At 39.9% G+C, this 23526-nt stretch overlaps 1 protein-coding gene across 5 annotated transcripts in view; it reads left to right on the top strand.

Moving 5' to 3' along the window:
• The first annotated feature begins 233 nt into the window (after positions 1 to 233).
• RIC1 (RIC1 homolog, RAB6A GEF complex partner 1) overlaps positions 234 to 23526 on the top strand; it is a 141773-nt gene continuing 118480 nt past the window's right edge. For 2 of the 5 annotated variants that reach the window (XM_055578137.1, XM_055578136.1), the window contains exon 1: positions 236 to 632. In XM_055578137.1, coding sequence (XP_055434112.1) covers positions 489 to 632 — 144 coding nt within the window. In that variant the 5' untranslated portion in view covers positions 236 to 488. Of the gene's footprint in view, positions 633 to 23526 lie in introns of all 5 variants that reach the window. The other 3 variants (XM_055578140.1, XM_055578138.1, XM_055578143.1) reach the window with 3 other exon arrangements.

The raw sequence follows: 23526 nt of genomic DNA, 5'->3' as shown, positions 1-23526 counted from the left end.
ACTTAGCAACTGTGAGGCGCAGAAGAGCCAGAGCAGGGCTAGGCGCATGCGTGTTGAGCTGAAGTCCAAGGCGGAGTTTCAGACAGCAGAGGGGAGTGAAGATTATCTCCAGTACGCACGCGCGCAGCAGCCCTCACAGGCAAGACACACGCGGCGCTGCGTGGTGACGCCAGTGCGGCCCGAGGAAGGGGCGGGGCCAGGTCCGGGGCGGGACTTCCAGCTCCTCCCGCCCCCTCTCCATCCAGACTCTCCCTCCCCCTCCTACCCCCACATTGGGCCCCGTCTGCGCTGGGCTGCCTTCGTCGCTTAGCGTTGTGTCGGCCTGGCCCGGCCCGGCCAGAGGGCAGATGCCCGGAGCTGCCACCGGCGCCGCCGCCGACTCGGCCGGTGGCGGTGTGGGAGACGGGCGTCCGACCCTGGGCTGCTGAGTGTGACGGACGGGGCCGGGGGCCGCCTGGCGCCGCGGCGTCTGAGGCTCCGCGCGGACCATGTATTTCCTGAGCGGCTGGCCCAAGAGGCTGCTCTGCCCTTTGGGGAGCCCGGCCGAGGCGCCTTTCCACGTTCAGTCCGACCCCCAGAGGACTTTCTTCGCCGTACTGGCCCCAGCTCGCCTCAGCATCTGGTACAGTCGGGTAAGTAGAGCCTCTCGCCGCTTCCTCCCGGCTTCCCGGCACCATCCCGCCCCCAACTTCCACCCAGAGTCTGGGACCCCTGCCCCTTCGCACCAGACCCACTCGTCTTCGCCGTCCTTGTTCCACCTCCTTGGTTGCGCGAACCCCCGGATCTGGACACGTCCTCTGGCCAGGGCTCCGGGGGGGATGCCGTCGCTGCTGCCCCAAATCCCTGTACCTCCCTGCGTTGGGCCGGCGGCCGCGCACAGTGCGGACCCCACGCGCTCCTTCGGCCGAGCCCCGATTTTCCTTCTCTCTTCCCCCATTCGCCGAAGAACAAATTTGGTTAAACTTTCCACAACTAGGAATCTGGCCGCTTTTGTGTTCCTAGTCCTACCTTGCTTTAAAGACCATTGTTTTGAAGTTGGGGAAAGCCTGTTGGGCTTTACCCAGTCAGTGCCAGACTTGACATGCGGTGATAACATTTCTACAACTACAGCCAGAGTTTTTTTTTTTTTTTTTTTTTTTTTTTATACTGAAGGTCTGGTAACCCAATTCCTCGCCTTACCCTAACATCTCTCCACTTTTAGGTCAGTTATTTTCTCTGCAGCTCTTGGACTCTTCTGTAGAGAATTATAGGGGGGTTAGTAGGAGCGGAAGTGGGACTCAGTCTCTCCGCTCGCCTCTTGGTATTCGCACCTGGAAGTAATAAGATTTGGGAAGCGCTTGAACCAGTGTTCTGTTTTTGCTTTCTGTGAATCGTGCTTTTTTATTTCTTGTATCTAATTAGTGAGTGGTTGAAAGAATAACTTAAAAAATAGCTGGTGGGTTTCCTTATTTTCCTTGAACGCTGCTACAGGTCTGTTGATAAGCAACAGAATAGAGTATAAAAATTTTCCCCCACCCTCTCAAGAGAAGGCGGTGCTAATCAATGTCAGAGTGAAGTTGTTATGCCTTGAAAGCTGATTTTTACCAGGTGGAAATAGGTTTCGATCTTAGCTTTGTTAGATACATGTGAAATACTGGGTTTAATCAAATTAGTTAAAACTGTCACATCTGTGTGACTATTTGAATGCCTGTCTATGCCTTGACTATCCTCACACACAGCCCTGGTAAAAGTAATGATGAGATTTAGGTATTTCTGGTATCTTTTATATGACTGTAATAATTAGGTTTTAAATTATAGTGTTTGCCATTAAGTTTTGGCTGATTTAATTTTTAAATACGTCTCAGAACAAAACAGGGCTTTGTGTTGTTTTGTTGTCACAAAACAGCAATGTGACACTTCTGTCTGGTGCTTGATTGCATGTTTTTATGTATTGCATATCATCTGGTTCTTAAATGAGATACTAATTCATTTACATCATGTATGCCACTTGAGTAATTTCTTTTTTTGTTTGTATATATTATTTTTAAGGCATATAAAAAAATAATTAGAAGGTGAATTTTAAATTGCCTTCTTAACTTTAGTTCATAATTTCACTCTAATGTAACAAACTGTAAAGCCTGAAATACAACTTTCCTTAACTCCATAAAGGACAGGCCTAACTTAATTTTAACACCCAACACCTAGTGGCTCAGACGGTGAAGAATCTGCCTGCAATGCAGGAGACTCGGATTCGATCCCTGGGTCAGGAAGATCCCCTGCAGGAGGGAATGGCTACCCACTCCACTATTCTTGCCTGGAGGATTCCATGGACAGTAGAGCCTGGCAGACTGTAGTTCATTGAGTCACAGAGAGTCAGACAGGACTGAGCGACTAACACAACTTAATTTTAGGTGATTGCAGCCATGAAATTAAAAGACGCTTACTCCTTGGAAGGAAAGTTATGACCAACCTAGATAGCATATTCAAAAGCAGAGACATTACTTTGCCAACAAAGGTCTGTCTAGTCAAGGCTATGGTTTTTCCATTGGTCATGTATGGCTGTGAGAGTTGGACTGGGAAGAAAGCTGAGCGCTGAAGAATTGATGCTTTTGAACTGTGGTGTTGGAGAAGACTCTTGAGAGTCCCTTGGACTACAAAGAGATCCAGCTAGTCCATTCTAAAGGAGATAAGTCCTGGGTGTTCTTTGGAGGGAATGATGCTAAAGCTGAAACTCCAGTACTTTGGCCACCTCATGTGAAGAGTTGACTCATTGGAAAAGACTCTGATGCTGGGAAGGATTAGGGGCAGGAGGAGAAGGGGACGACATAGGATGAGATGGCTGGATGGCATCACTGACTCGATGGACGTGAGTCTCTGTGAACTCCGGGAGTTGGTGATGGACAGGGAGGCCTGGCGTGCTGTAATTCATGGGGTCGCAAAGAGTCTGACTCGACTGAGCGACTGAACTGAACTGAAACTTAATATGGGCTTCCCTCATAGCTCAGTTGGTAAAGAATCGTCTGGCAACGCTGGAGACCCCGGTTCGATTCCTGGGTTGGGAAGATCCCCTGGGTAAGGGATAGGCTACCCACATTAGTATTCTTGGGCTTCCCAGGTGGCTCAGTTGGTAAAGAATCCACATCTTTGGTAAAGAATGCACACTCTCCTGCAATGCAGGAGATGTGGGTGTGATCCCTAGGTTGGGAAGATCCCCTGGAGGAGGGCATGGCAACCCATTCTTAATATTCTTGCCTGGAGAATCCCCATGGACAGAAAAGCCTCGTGGGCTGCGGTCCATGGGGTCACTGTCAGACATGACAGTGACTAAGTGCAGTACACAGCATAAACTTAATATGAAGGAAGAATAGACCAGAAGCCTGTAGACTACTTTATTTATCTGTAAAAGAAACAAAAATGTTCCTTGACTGTCTTAGGGATATTGTGAATATTGAGAATATCAGGGTTTTTTTGTGTGTGTTTTGTTTTGCTTTTGGACTTAGATACTAAACAAATCTACGACAGTCCTGGTCAACGTAAAACTGGTCATACCCCTTTCCTTCAAATTCCAATGGTGCTCACAGATTGCCGGGGCCACTATCATTAAGATTGTGCAAAAATTTAGGTTGTACAGAGTGTATGGGTTCAGAAGTATGTGAAAGGAAATTCAAGAATACCTTTGAGGAGGCTCCATGGTACTGTAAGTTCACTTATGGTTAACTTTGAACTCTTGACATCACCGTCACTTTAGAAATCAAGTATCGGACGAGATGATTTTAAAGTTTATAACTGGGTGAATGGGGAAACAGGTGCCAGACTCCAGTGTTTGTTTTGATTTTTTAAATTTCTAAACTTAAACTATGTAAGTTAAACCTATGTAAGTTAAGTTAACAAACTTCTTTTAGAAGTGAAAATACCTCTAGCTAAATTGAGTAGCTATCAGTCGTTCCTGTGTAATTTAGAGTGAATGGGTTTAAAATATTTGCATGAGAACATGAAAGCTTTGATTTTGGAGACATTGTATATGCAAGTAATTTTACAGAATAAAGCAAATTTTGAAGATCTGAAGAAGGGTTTTATGGAATTTGAGGTCTAAAAAGCAGCTTGAGGGCATTTAGAGACATGGAGGAACATGCTCAAAAAGATGTGAGGATATAATACAATTTGCTTTCTTAAAATTTTGTTAGGGCTCTTTTAGTAAGTTAAATTCACTTAGGAGGAATGCATTTTTAAAAAGAGAAAACTAGCCTTGTGGGAGGAACGTGCACTTAATAGTCTGGCTGTTTATTTATTTATTTATTTTAATGTCTAAAAGAATAGCTGCCTGGAAAATGTTGATTAGACATGAGGCTATGAAAACAGTAAAATAAAATCTCTAAGAATAACGTGTGTATTTTGTGGGTCTTCTAGTGAGCTTTTATGTACCTCTTATAGTGACTGTTGTATACCGTATGTAGCTGTTTGGGATCCGAGTGTTATAGTCATATCTCTTCAAAATTCTTTCCTGACTTCAAATTTGAGAAGTGTAGTAGAGTGCTTTTTAGATGTGTTGATAACTAAGAGTTTCTGTCAATAGTCATTTTGCTTTTGATTTCATTTTTAGTGTGAGGGTGTGACTCATTTTCATTGTAACGTGTTGGTGTAAATTTGCTTTCTCTACTTAGTGATTCTACTTAGGAGTTTTAAACTACTTGAATTTACAACAGAGATCATTCATATATTTTGGAACCAAAAAAGGGGACTCCAGAAAGGTTTGGTATGTCTGTTAGATTGGGGTGCTAGAGATGCGAGTTACTTGATGAAGCAGTTGATGATGTATTTCTGCCAAGGGTATTGTAAAAGGACTGATTTCAGCTTTGAAGATGAAGCTGCTGTTTAAAGCACATTATGATTTATGATTGACATGGGGGTTGTAGGAGATAAATTGTGTTTTGTACTGTATCAGAGAGCCTAGAATTATTCCTCTAATATACTACTTAACTGTGACTATAAAAGTCTCTGTGAACCACAGAATGATACTTTAGAATGCTGTAATTCTAAATTAATCTTATCTTAATTTTCAGGTCATTGATTATTTTAAATATATGGACAGTTTTGTGAAAAAGATAGTTTCAATAGGCAGCGTATGAAAAGGATTAAGGGGACATATTGTATGTGAGAGAAAAACATTCTGTTCAAAGATGCTAGTATGTTAATATAAATGAAAATTTTGTGAGTTATCACTGCTAATAAAAAGGTGAAATAGGTAGAATTACTGGACTTATGAAATATAATAAATTGTCTTTGAGCACCTTGAGTGAAAACTTATCCTCTTTTTGCTGTGTACTAATAATGGAAAACAATGAGATAGATATTCAATCAGGTGTGTGGTTAAGATGTCATGGAAAAACTCAAACAAACTTTTTGGTTAACCCAACAATTTGTACCTGTAATTTTTCCAGCTCTCTCATTTCTCACGCTTTCAACCCTATTTTATTAATGCCTCCAAAGAGCCTTCCTTATAAACCCACTGCTTGAAAGTCATTTAGGGTTCACTGTTGGTTAAAGGATGAAGTTCAAACTCCTTGGTTTAATATCAGAGACTTTCCTCTCTTGGAATGCTCTCTTGCCCTGTCTCTGCCTATCAGAATATTACCCAAACCTTAGCTTCTGTTGAAATCGTGCTCTGAGTCATTCTTTATTTACTATAATTGTTTTTGATGAACACTGTTATTCATTGAGTTCATTGTTTTTGATGAACAGTACTGTTTGTAGTGTAGTTTTTCACACTTGGTTTATTTCTCCAACTGGATTGTAAGTTTCTGGAGAGCAGAAGTGATCTTATTTATTTTTAATTGAAGTATAATTGATTTACAATATTATGTTAATTTATAAGTAATCTTATTTTGTATTTATGTTTTGCACAAAGATGTTTAGTAAGCATTTTAAAAATAATATGAGATATCTGTGCTATGCATAACACATACTTTTTTCAAGTTTTAATAATTTGAAGATTTTTAAATGTTGACATGTAACTTTAAAAATGTGATGATATTAAATTACAACTTAAAATAAGAAAAAATTGTATTAGTGTTATAAAAGTTAAGGTTAATTAAATGCTTTATTATACCCAGCCCAAATTATATTAGAAAAATAGTACATTATTCATAATAGCCAAGATGTGGAAGTAACCTAAGTATCTGTCAATGGATGAATGGATAAAGAAGATGTAGTTTATATGCATAATGGAATATTGTTTAGCCATGAGAAAGGACATCTTAAACTATTTGCAGCATATATGGAAGGACCTAGAAGGCATTATGCTAAGTGAAATAAGTCAAAGAGAAATTACATATATGCGATCTGAAAAAGTGAAATGGATGGAAACATACTAGAATGGTGGATATGAGGGGCTAGGGAGTGGTGGAAAAGGGGAGATGTTGATAGGAGAGTGTAAACTTCAAGCTGTAAACTGAATAAGTTCATGTACAGCATGGTGATTATAGTTGATAATACTGTATTATATGCTTGAAAGTTGCTTAGATGAGAGTAGATTTTCAGTTTTTTCTCTACAAAAAAAGAAATGGTAATTATGTAACATGATGCATGTGTTAGCTAAGACTGGTGGTAATCTTTTTGCAATGTATAAGGGCACCAAATCAACATGTTGTACATCTTAAACAGTGTTTATGCGAATTGTATCTCATTAAAGCTGGGCAGGGGTGGTAGTGGAAGTGCTACCTTATAAAGGGTCTTTAATTATTGGGTAATCTGCAGTTTGCCAGAACTTAAATTACTGTGCAGTATTACATATAGCCAGTTGAACTCCTTGTTCCCAATGTAAATTTATATCGATGTGATCTATAATTTGGTAGTGGGACCACATGTGTGTGCTTTTAGTTTTTCAGTCATGTCTGACTCTTTGCAACCCCATGGACTGCAGCCCACCAGGCTTCTGTGTCCATGGGGATTCTCCAGGCGAGAATATTGGAGTGGGTTGCCATTGGCTTCTCCTGGGGATCTTTCCAACCCAGGGATCGAACCCAGGTCTTCCACATTCCAGGCGGATTCTTTACCAACTGAGCCACCAGGGATAGGTAATCTGTTATTTGTGTGGATTCATTTCAGATTTCTGAGATTAGTATTCATCTTTGCAAGTCTCAGAAAGGGCAGCGGTGGGGGAAGAGTAATTTGGTTCTTCACTATAGGCCTTATCTAGTGTTTGCCTCCTTATCTAGTGTTTGACTATCAGTGCTGGAAAAAATGTATGGAATATTCATACACTACATTTCAGCTTTCTAGATTATCTCCCTCCTTTATTCTGTGATTCACTTATTTATCTAAAGTATGGTCTCAAAGTAGTACAAGTTGCCTGAGAGTCTAGCAGCCTTTAGTTAAAGGTATCTAGCCAGTGAACATAATTTTCATACTAAATTGCCACAAGGAAGAAATTAATTTACCCTGTATATCAGGGTCCAAAATAACGATGTTCCCAAATGAAAAAAATTAAGATTTGGGCCAGTCAGAAACTAACAGCAGCATCAGTAGAGGTGCATGCTTAATGTCAATCAGTATGGTTTCCATTTACTGCATCTTTTAATCACTGAAATAAAAGCTTCTATAAGATTCAAGTCTGTGATTGAGAAGGCTTTCTTTTCTGGTTATCACCTGCACTCTGAAGAGATTTGGTGTGGGCTGGTTCTAAGACTGAAATGTAGTAAGCCTGGGTTGATTACAACCCCAAAACCTTCTGTGCAAGTTATGGCACAGTATTACAGGGACCCCTGACTTTCCTGTGAGAAACGAGGACCTTGAGATGAGATGGAGAGGAAGGAGTTCAGTGCTGATGGTCAGTGTAGTGGAAGAGATTTTAGTGACTGGATTCCCCTCCTCTTACTTCAGATCCTAGTGAAATGGAATGTAGACCTAAAGTGGAACTCCTTGTTGGGAGTCTCTAGTGCCAATCCATGAAAGCTGGAGAATATACATTTCTAAAAGCCTTGAGTCCCTGTTTAACTTCCCACTATACAGGCATTACAAGGAAAGTTTGAAAACTTTTGATGCAAACACAGTAAATTAAAGTTTAAATACTTACTCTGCCAGACACTGGTGCCAAGATGTCAACAGTACACAGAAATAGTTCCTGCCTGCAAGAAGCTTCTGCTTTGGTGAGGGGAGACAGGCAGCAAACATATCCATATGTCAATATAATGAGTGCCGTGGAGAAGAGCAGAGTAAGGCTGTCAGGGGATGTTTGTGTGGCATTGTTGTTTTAGCTAAAGATGGTTGGAGAAAGCTTCCTTAGGGAGGGTGCATTTCAGCAGAGACCTTAAAGAACTAAGTGACCTAGCCACGTAGGTATCTGAGAGAAGAACATTTCAGGTAACTTCAGTTCTGTTGTTCAGTCATGTCCAACACTTTGCAACCCCATGGACTGCAATACATTGGCTTCCCTGTCCTTCACCAACTTCAGGAGGCTGCTCAAACTCATGTCCATCTAGTCGGTGATGCCATCCAACCATCTCATCCTCTGTCGTCCCTTTCTCCTCCTGCCTTCAATCTTTCCCAGCCATCAGGGTCTTTTCCAATGAGTCAGCTCTTGGCATCAGGTGTCCAAAGTATTGGAGCTTCAGCTTCAGCATCAGTACTTTGGATGAATCTTCACAACTGATTTCCTTGAGGATTGACTGGTTTGATCTACTTGCAGTCCGAGGGACTCTCAAGAGCCTTCTCCACCAACACAGTTCAAAAACAGTGAAAAAGTTGGCTTAAAACTCAACATTCAGAAAACAGATCATGGCATCTGGTCCCATCACTTCATGGCAAATAGATGGGGAAACAATGAAAACAGTGAAAGACTTTATTTTTTTTGGTTTCCAAAATCACTGCAGATGGTGACTGCAGCCATGAAATTAAAAGATGCTTGCTCATTGGAAGAAAAGCTATGACCCACCTAGACAGCATATTAGAAAGCAGAAACATTACTTTGCCAACAAAGGTCCGTCTAGTCAAAGCTATAGTTTTTCTAGTAGTCTTGTATGGATGTGAGAGTTGGACTGTAAAGAAAGTTGAGCGCCAAAGAATTGATGCTTTTGAACTGTGGTGTTGGAGAAGACTCTTGAGAGTCCCTTTGACAGTATGGAAATCAAATCAGTCCATCCTGAAGGAAATCAGTCCTGATATTCATTGGACGGACTGATGTTGAAGCTGAAACTGCAATACTTTGGCCACCTGATGTGAAGACCTGACTCACTTGATAAGACCCTGATGGCTGGGAAAGAATGAAGGCAGGAGGAGAAGGGGATGACAGAGGATGAGATGGTTGGATGGCATCACTGACTCGATGGACATGAGTTTGTGTAAGCTTCGGAAGTTGGTGATGGTCAGGGAAGCCTGTTGTGCTGTAGTCCATGGGGTCGCAAAGAGTCAGACACAACTGAGTGACTAAACTGAACTGTTGTCCCATGTTCAGTTCTAACTTTTGCTTCTTGATCTGCATACAGATTTCTCCAGAGGCAGGTAAGGTGGTCTGGTATTTCCATCTCGTGAAGAATTTTCCACAGTTTGTTGTGATTCATACAGTCAACGACTGTGGCATAGTCAATAAAGTAGATGTAGATGTTTTTCTGGAACTCTGCTTTTTCGATGATCCAGCGGCTGTTGGCAATTTAATCTCTGGTTCCTCTGCCTTTTCTAAATCCGGCTTGAACATGTGAAAGTCCATAGTTCATGTACTGTTGAAGCCTGGCTTGGAGAATTTTGAGCATTACTTTGGTAGCCTGTGAGATGAGTGCAATTGTGCAGTAGTTTGAACATGCTTTGGCATTTTCTTTCTTTGAGATTGGAATGAAAAGTGACCTTTTCCAGTCCTGTGGCCACTGCCGAGTTCCAAGTTTGCTGGCATATTGAGTGCAGCACTTTCACAGCATCATCTTTAAGGATTTGAAATAGCTCAACTGGAATTCCATCACCTCCACTAGCTTTGTTCGTAGTGATGCTTTCTAAGGCCCACTTGACTTTGCATTCCAGGATGTCTGGCTCCAGGTGGGTGATCACACCATCATGGTTATCTGGGTCATAAAGATCTTTTCTGTAGAGTGCTTATGTGTGTTGTTGCCACCTGTTAATTTCTTGTGCTTCTGTTAGGGTCATACCATTTCTGTCCTTCATTGTGCCCATCTTTGCATGAAATGTTCCCTTGGTATCTCTAATTTTCTCGAAGAGAAAGATCTTGAAGAGATCTCTAATCCTTCCCATTCTATTGTTTTCCTCTATTTCTTTGCATTGATCACTGAGGAGGGCTTTCTTTTCTCTCCTTGCTATTCTTTGGAACTGGGTATATCTTTCCTTTTCTCCTTTGCCTTTTGCTTCTCTTGTTTTCACAGCTATTTTAAGGCCTCCTCAGACAACCATTTTGCCTTTTTGCATTTCTTTTTCTTGGGGATGGTCTTGATCCCTGCCTCCTGTACAATGTCACGAACCTCCGGCCATAGTTCTTCAGGGACTCTGAATATCAGATCTAATCCCTTGAACCTATTTGTCACTTCCACTGTATAATTATAAGGGGTTTAATTTAGGTCATATCTGAGTGGTCTAGTGGTTTTCCCTACTTCCTTCAATTTAAGTCTAAATTTGGCAATAAGAAGTTCATGATCTGAGCCAGTCAGCTCCCCATCTTGTTTTGCTGACTGTATAGAACTTCTCTCTCTTTGGCTGCAAAGAATATAATCAGTCTGATTTCAGTATTGACCATCTGGTGATTTCCATGTGTAGAGTCTTCTCTTGTGTTGTCGGAAGAGGGTGTTTGCTATGACCAGTGCGTTCTCTCGGCAAAACTCTCTTAGCCTTTGCCCTGCTTCATTTTGTTCTCCAGGGCTAAATTTGCCTGTTACTCCAGGTAATCTCTTGACTCCCTACTTTTGCATTCCAGTGCCCTATAATGAAAAGGACATTTTTTGGGGAGTGTTAGTTCTAGAAGGTCTTGTAGGTTTTCATAGAACCGTTCCCTGATACCTCAGTTGGTAAAGAATCCGCCTGCAATGTGGGAGACCCCGGTTTGATTCCTGTCCAAAAGATCCTCTGGAGAAGGGCTAGGCTACCCACTCCAGTGTTCTTGGGCCTCTCTTGTGGCTCAGCTGGTAAAGAATCCGCCTGCAATGCGGGAGACCTGGGTTCGCTCCCTGGGTTGGAAAGATCCCTTGGAGAAGGGAAAGGCTACCCACTCCAGTATTCTGGTCTGGAGAATTCCATGGACGGTTGATGGGATTGCAAAGAGTCAAACATGACTGAGTGACTTTCAGTTTCACTTTATAGAACCGTTCAGCTTCTTCAGCATTACTGGTTGGGGCATAGACTTGGCTTATTGTGATACTGAATGGTTTACCTTGGAAACGAACAGAGATCATTCTGTCGTTTTTGAGGTTTCACCCAAGAAATGCATTTCAGACTCTCTTGTTGACAATGAGGGCTACTCCATTTCTTCTAAGGGATTTTTGTCCACAGTAGTAGATTTAATGGTCATCTGAGTTAAATTCACCCATTCCAGTCCCATTTTAGTTCATTGATTCCTAAAATGTTGATATTCGCTACTGCCGTCTTCTGTTTGACCACTTCCAATTTACCTTGATTGGACCTAACATTCTAGGTTCCTGTAGAATATTGTCCTTTAGAGCATTGGACTTTACTTCCATCACCAGTCACATCCGTAACTGTGTGTTGTTTTTGCTTTGGCTCTGTCTCTTCATTCTTTTTGAAGTTATTTCTCCAGTGTTCTCCAGTAGCATATTGGGCACCTGCTGACTTGGGGAGTTCCTCTTTCAGTGTCCTATCTTTTTGCCTTTTCATACTGTTCATGGGGTTCTCAAGGGAAGAATACTGAAGTGGTTTACCATTCTCTTCGCCATTGGACCATGTTTTTTCAGAACTTTCCACCATGACCTGTCCATCTTGGGTGCCCCTCCATGGCATGGCTCATAGTTTCATTGAGTTAGACAAGGCTATGTGATCAGTTTGATTAGTTTTCTGTGATTGTGGTTTTCCTTCTGTCTGCCCTCTGATGGATAAGGGGCTTATGGAAGCTTCCTGATGTTAGAGACTGAGTGTGGGGGAAACTGGGTCTTGTTCTGATGTGCAGGGTCATGCTCTGTAAATCCTTACTCCAATTTTCTGTTTTGGGGCTGTGTTCCCTCCCTGATGTTTGACCTGAGGCCAAGCTATGGTGAAAAAATGAAGATAATGGCGACACACTGCGGCACTCAGTGCCCCGACCCTGCAGCAGGCCACCGTCAACCGACACCTCTGCTGGAGACTCCTGGACACTCACGGGCACATCTGGGTCCATCTCTTGTGGCGTCATGCTCCTTTCTCCTGGCGCACACAAGGTTTTGTTTGTACCCTCCACGAGTCTTTTTCTCCAGTCCTGTGTAAGTTCTGGTGGCTGTATGGTAGGGTTAATGGTGACCTTCTCTAAGAAGGCTTATGCCATACCCAGGTCTGCTGCACCCAGAGCCCCTGCGCCTGTGGAAGGCCACTGCTGACTCATACCTCCGCAGGAGCCACTCAGACACTCAAAGGCAGATCTGGCTCAGTCTCTGTAGCGTCTTCTGGTGCACACAAGGTTTTGTTTGAGCCCTCTGAGCGTCTCTGGCAGGTATGGGTTTTGATTCTAAATGCAATTTCACCCATCCTACCGTCTTGCTGGGTCTTTGCCTTTGCCCTTGGACATGGGGTATCTTATTTTGGTTGGATCCAGCATTATCCTGTCAATGGTTGTTCAGCAGTGAGTTGTAAATTTTGGAGTTCTCGCAGAAGATGAGTGCACATCCTTCCTCCGCCATCTTGGATTGGATTTTTTTCAGGTAAGGGTGATGCCAAGTCCAAAGGTTCTGAGGAAGGAACTGAATGCTGTGACACCAGTGTAGTAGTAGAGTCGAAAGTCAGTGTGGCTGGAGTAAAATGAGTCAAGAGGATATTAAGAAATACGTCAGAGACAAGGTTGGGGGTGAGGCATAGGGACATGCACTGATGATGCAGGGCGTTATAGGCCATTGTGAGAACTTGGCTTTTAACAAGCAAGATGGGGAGCCATTTGAAGGGTTTTAGTGTGATGTGATACAGCTTAAGTTTTAGTAGTGGCTGGCTGCTGTTTGGATAGCATATACATGGTAAAGAAGTAGCAGCAACAGCAAAATAGTAAGAATAATGGCATTTGAAGTCCAGGAAAAATCAGGCTTTTAGGATGGGTATTTGGTATATAGCGTCTTCCCTGGTGGCTCAGTGGTAAAGAATCCTCCTGCTAATGCAGGAGACACAGGTTCAATCCTTGGATCGGAAAGATCCCCTGCAGAAGGAAATGGCAATCCCATGGACAGAGGAGCCTGGTGGTTACAGTATGTGGCATTGCAGAAGAGTCAGAGACAACTTAGCAACTAAACAACAATGGAAAAGGAAGGTCACACAAATGAAGCAGAATAAAAACATCTAAGTAAAGACATTTTGCCCATTTTCAGTGCTTATGAATTATTGAAGCGATCCATTTTACTTGTGAACGTTGATTCTGAGTTTACTATAGACTGTGTGATTTACATCACGGGAAGCAAAGTTTGCTGAATTTAGGTTCTTAACAACTCATGATGTTTGTCCTTTCCTCAGAGTAACCTGTACAGCCTAACTTTTAGACTTAAAGTTCTCTTTCAAAATAATTTGTATCGTCATTATTCATGGAAAGTTAGCATCACTTGTGTGAATAGAGGGTTACTCGTGAGGAGCAAAATGAATGTTATGAAAAACTAGTTTCTTGCCAAAGGCTCTTACCTTTGCCTTGAGAAGGGCAGTTTGCAGATTACATGAGAGATGGTTAGAAGTAAACTAGCCCCTCATACAGGTTTCCTCCTTACCAAAGTCGAAAGGATTGAGTAGTTGAAAAAGTTTTATTTTCTCACATATGATTAAATATTTAATACAGTGTTCATATGTCTCCTAAAATGGTGGTATAGAAAATATTGCATTCATAGCATTCCATTTACTGTTAGATAAAGTATTTATTATGCAGTTTATCAAATTAGAATAAATTTTGTTGTTCAGTTGCTAAGTCATGGCTGCCTCCTTGACCCCATGGACTGTAGCATGCCAGGCTTCCTTGTCCTTCACTGTCTCCTAGTGTTTGCTCAAACTCATGTCCATTGAGTCAGTGATGCTGTCAAAACCATCTCATCCTCTGTCATCCCCTTCTCCTCCTGCTCTCAGTCTTTCCCAGCATTGGTGTCTTTTCCAGTGAATCAGCCCATCGCATCAGGTTGGAGCTTCGGCATCAGTCTTTCCAATGAATATTCAGGACTGATTTCCTTTAGGATTGACTGGTTTGATCTCCCTGCTGACCAAGGGACTCTTAAAAGTCTTCTCCAGTACTGGAGTTCAAAAGCATCAATTCTTTGGCACTCAGCCTTCTTTATGGTCCAACTCTCCCATCCGTACATGACTACTGGAAAAGCCATAGTCTTTATCAGCAAAATGATGTCTCTGCTTTTTAATATGCTGTTTAGGTTTGTCACAGCTTTCCTTCCAAGGGGCAAGTGATGAATTTATAATTTAATCTTTTTAAAATGTTCTAGAATTCAGACTTGCCACAGGGTGAGACAGTTTTTTTTTTTTTTAATTGACTAGCAAACATCAATTGGTTGAAGTCAAGTTATCTCACTTTTCTTTTAAGCTTTGCTTAAACCTGTCTCCTCAAGTAATTTGTCTTATTTCAGTCATAAATCATACCTAAATTTGCAAATAAAATTTTGGATATTATTGTAGCTATACTATAGAATTTATTGTAGCTTAATTTTCAGTTTTATTGAGGTGTATAAAATACATCCCGTAAGTGTGCCATGATTTTTAGTAAATTAATAGAGTTGTGCAATCATCATTGCTATCTAGTTTTAAGAGCATTGATAGCAGCCTCAAAAGTACTATGCTCATTTGCATTCAGTTTCTGCTCCCCCTCTAGCCCCAGAAAATCATTGACTGCCTTTTGTCTTTTTGGATTTCGCTTTCCTGTAAATTTCATGTAAACATAACCATATAATATTTGGGTTTGTGTCTGACTTTCATTTAGTATAACGCTTTTGTGGTATACCTTTTTATTGCTGAATATTATTCTATTGTATGGATATACCATATATATATATATTTTAGTCCATTCATCAATTGATGGATATTTGGATTGTTTCTAATTTGGAACCATTGTGAATAATGCTACTATAAACATCTCTGTGTACTTTTTTTTTCCCCCAGTTATGTATTATCATTTCTTTTGGGGAGATACCTAAGAATGGACCTGCTAAGTCATTTGTTAAGATTGTGTTTAGCTTTTTAGGAAAATGCCAAGATGTTCCAATGTAGCTATAAAATTTTATGTTCCCAACAGCAGTATATCAAGGTTTGTGTTTCTCCACATTCTTGTTAATATTTATTATTGTCAGTCTTTTTGTTACAGCCATTTAGTGGCTTTGTAGTGATAGCTCATTGTGACTTTTGTTTGTATCTTCCTGGTAACTAAAAATGTTTAGCATCTTTTCATGTGCTTATTAGCTATTTGTGTGCTTCATTTGATGAAATGTCCATCCACATGCTTTGCCCGTTCCTTTTTTTAAATTGGAGCGTTTGTCTCATTCAGTTGTAAGAGTTCTTTATATATTCTAGATGCAAATTCTTCATTAGATATGCCTTGCATATATTTTATCACAGTCTGTGATTTGTCTTCTCAGTTTCTTAATAGGGCCTTCTGAAGAGAAAATGTTTGGTTTTGGTGAAGTCTGGATTATCATTTCTTTTATGAGTCATGCTTTTTGTGTCCTATCTAAGAAACCTTTTGCCAGTACAAGATCACAAACATGGTCTGCATTTTCTTTTATAAGTGTTATCATCTGAACTCTTATACATAGGTCTGTCAGATGTTTTGAGTTGATTATCATGTGTGGTTTCAGGTAAAGATCTAAGATCAGTTTCTGTTTTTACATATAGATCCAATTGCTTTAGCGTTATTTGTTAGAAAAACTTTTCACTATTGAATTGCATTGGCATATTTGTTAGAAATCTATTGACCTTAAATGTAAGGGTTTATTTCTGTATTTTCTGTTCTGTTGATCAGTATGTCTGTCATTGTACAAGCATCATCACACTGGAGCTTTTATAGCAAGTTGGTGAAAGTCCTACTTCTTGTTTTCAAAATTATTTTGCCTATTCTAAGTCTTTTGCAATTCTGTATAGAGTTTAGAGTCTTTGTCAGTTTCTACAAAAGAAAGAAAGAAAAACCTTGCTGGGATTTTTCAGGAAATGACACTAAATCAGACACTCATAAACATGAGTGTCTCTTCATTTATTTAGATTTTGAAAAGTTTCTGTTGGCAGTATTTTTTTAGTTTGCAGTGTACAGGTCTGTTACTTTTTTTAAGCTTTTTTCTAAGTTGTGTTTATCTTCTATGATGGTGTTGTGAATGTAATTATCAGTTTCATTTTCAGATCATTACTGACATAGATATGAAATTGATTTTTGTATATTGTTCTGCAGCCTTGCCAAAATTTATTTACTTCAGTAGGATTTTTTTTTTTTTTTGGTAGTGAGAACTAATAAATGAATTCAGCAAAATTGCAGGACATAAAATCAAGATGCAAAATTCAGTTGCATTTTTATACAGAAACAGTGAACATCCAAAAATGAAATTAAGGAAATAGTTCCATTCCACAGTAGCATCAAAAAGAATAAAATACAGAATGTGAGGGGAAATGGATTAGCAGTTCAGGATTAACATGTACACACTGCTGTGTATAAAATAGATAAGCAACAAGAACCTACTCTTTAGCACAGGAAACTATATTCAATGTTTTGTAATAACCTATAATGGAAAGACTCTGAAAAAGAGTGTGTGTATGTGTACACTTGATATAACTGAGTCACTTTTCTACATACCTGAAGCTAATACACAGCTTGTAAATTAACTATATTTCAATTTAAAAAATTGATATTAATAAAGAAATACTTAGAATGAAACTTAATTAAAGAGGCTAAAGACATATGCTAAGAACTACAAAAATTGCTGAAAGAAAGAAGATGCAAATAAATGGAAAGACATCCCATTTTTATGGATTGGGAGACAATGTTGTTGAAATGCCAGGACTGTACTGCCAAAAGCAGTCTACAGATTCAGTGCAATCCCACCAGTGCTTTTTGCAGAAATATGAAAATCCATTCTAAAATTGATATGGAATCACAAGGGACTTCCCTCTTCAGTCTAGCTGAAATTTTATCAATTTTTTAGATCTTTACAGAGAAACAACTTTTGTTTTTACTGACCTTAGTCTATTAGGTTTCTGTTTTCTATTTTATTGATTTCTGCATTGATTTATTTTTTTAAATTATTTTCTCCAGCTTGCTTTGGGTTTAGCTTGCTTTACTTTTGCTAGGTTGAAAACTTAGGTTATTAAGTTGAGGCATTTCCTTTTTTTAATGTAGGCACTTTAAGCTCTTAAGTTTTCTTCTAAGCACTGTATTAGTTGTATTCCATAATTTTTTTCTTTTGAACATTTTGAAGTTTACAATAAAATTGAGAGGAAATTGCCATTTCCTCCTCCTGGAGATCTTCCTGACCAAGGGATCAAACCTGAGTCTGCTGCAGCTCCTGCCTTTTGATTGGAGTGTTTAGTCTATTTCACATATGATTATTGATGTGGTTGGGTTTACATTAGATAATTTGATATTTCTTTTCTGTACTTCAGATGTTTTCTGTTTATCTGTTATGCCTTTAATCGCTTTGATTTCATAAACATACTTTTTTAGTTATTTTACTAATGGTTGCTCTAGGAATTAAAAATGAATCTATTACAATATATTTCAGGTTGATTCTGAATTAACTCTGGTATAGAAAATGTTTCATCCCACTTTTTACTTTAATGCTTTTAAAATGGTAAAATATGCATAATATAAAATTTACCATTTTAATAATTTTTAAATATGTAATTTTGTGGCCCTAAGTATATTCACATTTGTGCAACCATTACTTTGATCCATTTCTAGAACTTTTTCATATTGAAATTCCATTTCTGATAAACAGTAATTCCCCATTTCCCCCTCTTCCCAGCCCCTGGCAACCACCATTTTAGTTTCCCTATGAATTTGCCTGTTGTAGAAACACAATGTTTGTTAGTGATAGACTTAATTCACTTAGAATGTATTCAGGGTTCTTCCATGTTATATAGCATGTACCAACATATGTTACCTTTTTAAGGCTGAATAATATTTTATTGTAGGTGTATATTAGAGTTTATCCATTCATATGTCGATGAACATTTGAATTGCATTATTTTTGGGGTTGTTTTCACTTTTTGTGAATAGTACTGCTGTGAACATTAGTGCACAACTATCTGTTTCAGTCCCTGTTTTTAATTCACTTGTATATATCCAAAGTGGAATTGCTGGATCATATGGTAATTCTCTGTTTGATTTTTTTGAGAAATTGCTGGGGTTTTGCTTTGTCATACTGTTTTTTCACAGTGGCTGCACCATTGTACATTCCTACCAGCAATACACAGGGGTTTATATTTTTCCACATCTTTGCCAAAACTTTTTCCTGTTTCTTTTTTTTTTAATGATAGCTATCCTGATGAGTGCAAAGTGGTATCTCATTGTGGTTTTGATTTGTATCTCCCAGGCTTCCATGGTGACGCAGTGGTAAAGAATTGGCCTGCAGTGCAGGAGACGGTGGAGATGTGGGTTCAATCCCTGGGTCGGGAAGATCCTCTAAAGTAGGAAATGGCATCCCACTCAGTATTGTTGCCTGGAAAATCCCACGGACAGAGGAGCCTGGAGGGCTGTAGTCCACAGGGTCATAAAGAGTTGGACATGACTGAGCTCACATGCACACACATGACATCACTTGTCATTGTGTATGCTCATTTATATCTGACTCTGTGGCCCTATGGAGTGTAGCCTGCCAGGCTCCTTTGTCCATAGGATTATCCTGGCAAGATTACTGGAGAGGGTTGCCATTTCCTCCTCCATGGGATCTTCCAGACCAAGGGATCAAACCTGAGTCTCTTGCAGTTCCTTCATTGGAAGGTGGATTGTTTACCAGTGAGCCACCTGGACTGAATACCTTTTAATGTGTTTATTGGTTGCTTCTGTATCATCTTTGGAGAAACGTCTCTTCAAATTCTTAGCCCATTTTAAAATCACGTGACTTTCTTTTTGTTGTTGAGTTCTTGGCATTCTGTATTCACAGTTAGCCCTTGAACAGCGTGGGTCTGGCCTGACCCAAACATGTGAATGTTTTTCATTAGTAAAATACTATAGTACTACATTATCAATGGTTGGTTGAATTCTCAGATGTGGAACTGCAGTGATGAAAGGCCCACTGTTAAGTTATACTGAGGTTTTTGACAGAGGGTCAGTTCCTGCATTGCAAGGGTCAACTGTATTCTGAATATCAATTCCTTATATATATTATTTGCAAACATTTTCTTCCATTATATGGGTTGCCATTGTACTCTGTTGATAGTGTCCTTTGATGTCCAAAAGCTTTTAATATTGATGAATTCCAGCTTAACTGTTTTTTCTTTTGTTGCCCGTGCTTTTGGTGTCATATGCAAGAAATGATTGCCAAATCCAAAGTCATGAAGTTTTTGTCCTGTGTTTTTCTTTTAAGACTTGTTTCAGCTTATGTTTAGATTTGTGATCCATTTTGAGTTGATTTTTGTATATGGTGTAAGATAAGGATCAAATTTTATTTTTTTCCTTGTGGATATTCAGTTTTCCTGGTACAATTTGTAAAACACTACTTTTTCCCCCCATTGAATGGTTTTGGCACTTGTTGAAAATCCTTTAGCCACATATGTGATGTATTACTATTAATCTTGGGCTCTCTGTTGTATTTCATTGTTGTGTATGTCAGTCTTTATGCCAGTGTGGTACTATTTTGATTACCATAGGTTTGTATTAAGTTTTGAAATCAGAAAGTGTGAGACCTCCAACCTTCTTCTATTTTATGCTTGTTTTAGCTATTGAAGTCCCTTGAGATTCTGCAAAAAACTAATGTAATTTTGATAGGGTTTACTTTGAATCTGTAAATTGCTTTGGTATTATTGACATCTTAACATTGTTTGTTAACCTGTGAACATGAGATGTCTTGCCATTTACATGCATCTTCTTTATTTCAGCAATATTTTGTAGTTTTTAGAATACAAGTCTTTCACTTCCTTGGGTAAGCTTAATTCTGAATATTTTATTGTTTTCAATACTACTATAAATGTGATTTTAAAAATTTTATTTGTACACATTCCTTATTACATAGAAATTCAACAGATATTTGTGTGCTAATACTGCACCCTGCAGCTGTGCTAAACTGTTAATCACTTCTAACAGTTTTGTGTGAAATCTATAGGGTATTCTATGTAGAAGATCATATTTTCAGAGAAGAGAGATAATTCTTCTTCTCTTCCAGCTGGGTGCTTTTTATTTTCTTACTGATTTCTCTGGGCAGGATTTCCAGTAATGTTTTGAATGGAATTAGTGAAAGTGAGCACCCTTCCTGATCTCAGAGAAAAGCTTTTCAGTTTTTTACCCTGCTTATTTAACTTATATGCAGAGTACATCATGAGAAGTGCTGGACTGGTTGAAGCACAAGCTGGAATCAAGATTGCTAGGAGAAATATCAATAACCTCAGATACGCAGATGACACCACCGTTATGGGAGAAAGTGAAGAAGAACTAAAGAGCCTCTTGATGAAAGTGAAAGAGGAGAGTGAAAAAGTTCGCTTAAAACTCAGCATTTGGAAAACTAAGATCATGGCATCCGATCCTGTCACTTCATGGCAAATAGATGGGGAAACAAAGGAAAGTGTGAGAGTCTTTATTTTGGGGGGCTCCAATCATTGCAGATGGTGACTGCAGCCATGAAACTAAAAGACACTTGCTCCTTGGAAGAAAAGCTATGACCAACCTAGACAGCATATTAAAAAGCAGAGACATTACTTTACTGACAAAGGTCCGTCTAGTCAAAGCTGTGGTTTTCCAGTAGTCTTGTATGGATATGAGAGTTGGACTATAAAGAAAGCTAAGCACTGAAGAATTGATGCTTTTGAACTGTGGTGTTCGACAAGACTCTTGAGAGCCCCTTGGACAGCAAGGAGATACAGTCCATCCTAAGGGAAATTAGTCTTAAATGTTCATTGGAAAGACTGATGCTGAAGCTGAAACTGCAATGATTTGTCCACCTGATGCAAAGAACCAGCTCATGGAAAAGACCCTGATGCTGGGAAAGATTGAAGGCAGGAGGAGAAGGGGATGACAGAGGATGAGATGGTTGGATGGCATCACCAACTCAATGGACATGAGTTTGAGTAGGCTACGGGAGTTGGTGACAGACAGGGAAGCCTGGTGTGCTGCAGTCTATGGGGTCACAAAGAGTTGGACATGACTGAGCAACTGAACTGAAGACTTGTTTTGTGCCTAACTTACAGTCTATCTTAGAGGATATTATATGTGCACTTGGCAAAAACGTGTATTTTTCTGTTGTATGGAGTTTTCTGTGAAAATGTTTTAAGTGAAATTAATTAGTCTATGCTGCTGCTAAGTCACTTTAGTCGTGTCCAACTCTGTGCGACCCCATAGACGGCAGCCCACCAGGCTCCCCAGTCCCTGGGATTCTCCAGGCAAGAACACTGGAGTGGGTTGCCATTTCCTTCTCCAGTGCATGAAAGTGAAAAGTGAAAGTGAAGCCGCTCAGCCTTTTCCAACTCTTGGTGACCCCATGGACTGCAGCCTACCAGGCTCCTCTGTCCATGGGATTTTCCAGGCAAGAGTACTGGAGTAGGTAGCCGTTGCCTTCTCTGTAATTAGTCTATAGTGTTATTCAAGTTACCTCTTACTGATTTTTTGTCTGGTTGTTATGTTCTCAGGTGGTTTTTCTTGAGGTGTTATTGTCATGTATGAAAGAGATGGGAATACCACACCACCTGACCTGCCTCTTGAGAAATATGTATGCAGGTCAGGAAGCAACAGTTAGAACTGGACATAGAACAACAGACTGGTTCCAAATAGGGAAAAGAGTACATCAAGGCTGTATATTGTTACCGTGCTTATTTAACTTATATGCTGAGTACATCATGAAAAACACTGGGCTGGATGAACTGCAAGCTGGAATCAAGATTGCCGGGAGAAATATCAATAACCTCAGATATGCAGATGACACCACCCTTATGGCAGAAAGCAAAGAAGAACTAACGAGCCTCTTGATGAAAGTGAAAGAGGAGAGTGAAAAGTTGGCCTAAAGGTCAATATTCAGAAAACGAAGATCATGGCATCCCATCACCTCACTTCATGGCAAATAGATGGGGAAGCAATGGAAATAGTGATAGACTTTCTTTTCTTGGGCTCCAGAATCACTGCAGATGGTGATTGCAACCATGAAATTAAAAGACGCTTACTCCTTGGAAGGAAAGTTATGACCAACCTAGACAGCATATTAAAAAGCAGAGACATTACTTTGTCCACAAAGGTCCGTCTAGTCAAGGGTATGGTTTCTCCAGTAGTTATGTATGGATGTGAGAGTTGGACTATAAAGAAAGCTGAGCGCTGAAGAATTGATGCTTTTGAACTATGGTGTTGGAAAAGACTCTTGAGAGTCCCTTGGACTGCAAGATCCTCATCCTAAAATAGATCAGTCCTGAGTATTCATTGGAAGGACTGATGATGAAGCTGAAACTCCAATACTTTGGCCACCTGATATGAAGAACTGACTTATTTGAAAAGACCCTGATGCTGGGAAAGATTGAAGGTGGGAGGAGAAGGGGATGACAGAGGATGAGATGGTTGAATGGCATCACTGACTCAGACGACATGAGTTTGGGTAAACTTCAGGAGTTGGTGATGGACAGGGAGGCCTGTCATGGTGCAGTCCATGGGATCATAAAGAGTCGGATACAATGGAGTGACTGAAGTGAACTGAACTGATGTAATGTCTATATGTTATGAACCCCATAATAGTACAGTATACTTTATTTTAAAAATTATTATTTTATAGACTGATATATTTTAGAGAAATTAGAAGGAGGAAAGATAAAAATACATTTATTCGGTCTTTTGCACTTGGTTCGTGACATTGTACAGGAGACAGGGATCAAGACCATCCCCATGGAAAAGAAATGCAAAAAAGCAAAATGGCTGTCTGGGGAGGCCTTACAAATAGCTGTGAAAAAAAGAGAAGCGAAAAGCAAAGGAGAAAAGAAAAGATATAAACATCTGAATGCAGAGTTCCAAAGAATAGCAAGAAGAGATAAGAAAGCCTTCTTCAGCGATCAATGCAAAGAAATAGAGGAAAACAACAGAATGGGAAAGATAGACATCTCTTCAAGAAAATCAGAGATACCAAAGGAACATTTCATGCAAAGATGGGCTCGATGAAGGACAGAAATGGTATGTACCTAACAGAAGCAGAAGATATTAAGAGATGGCAAGAATACACAGAAGAACTGTACAAAAAAGATCTTCACGACCCAGATAATCACGATGGTGTGGTCACTGACCTAGAGCCA

The sequence above is a fragment of the Bubalus kerabau genome, chromosome 4 (assembly GCF_029407905.1).
Source record: "Bubalus kerabau isolate K-KA32 ecotype Philippines breed swamp buffalo chromosome 4, PCC_UOA_SB_1v2, whole genome shotgun sequence".
NCBI classification, from domain to species: Eukaryota; Metazoa; Chordata; class Mammalia; order Artiodactyla; family Bovidae; genus Bubalus; species Bubalus kerabau.
This window is presented reverse-complemented; position numbering and strand designations above follow the sequence as displayed.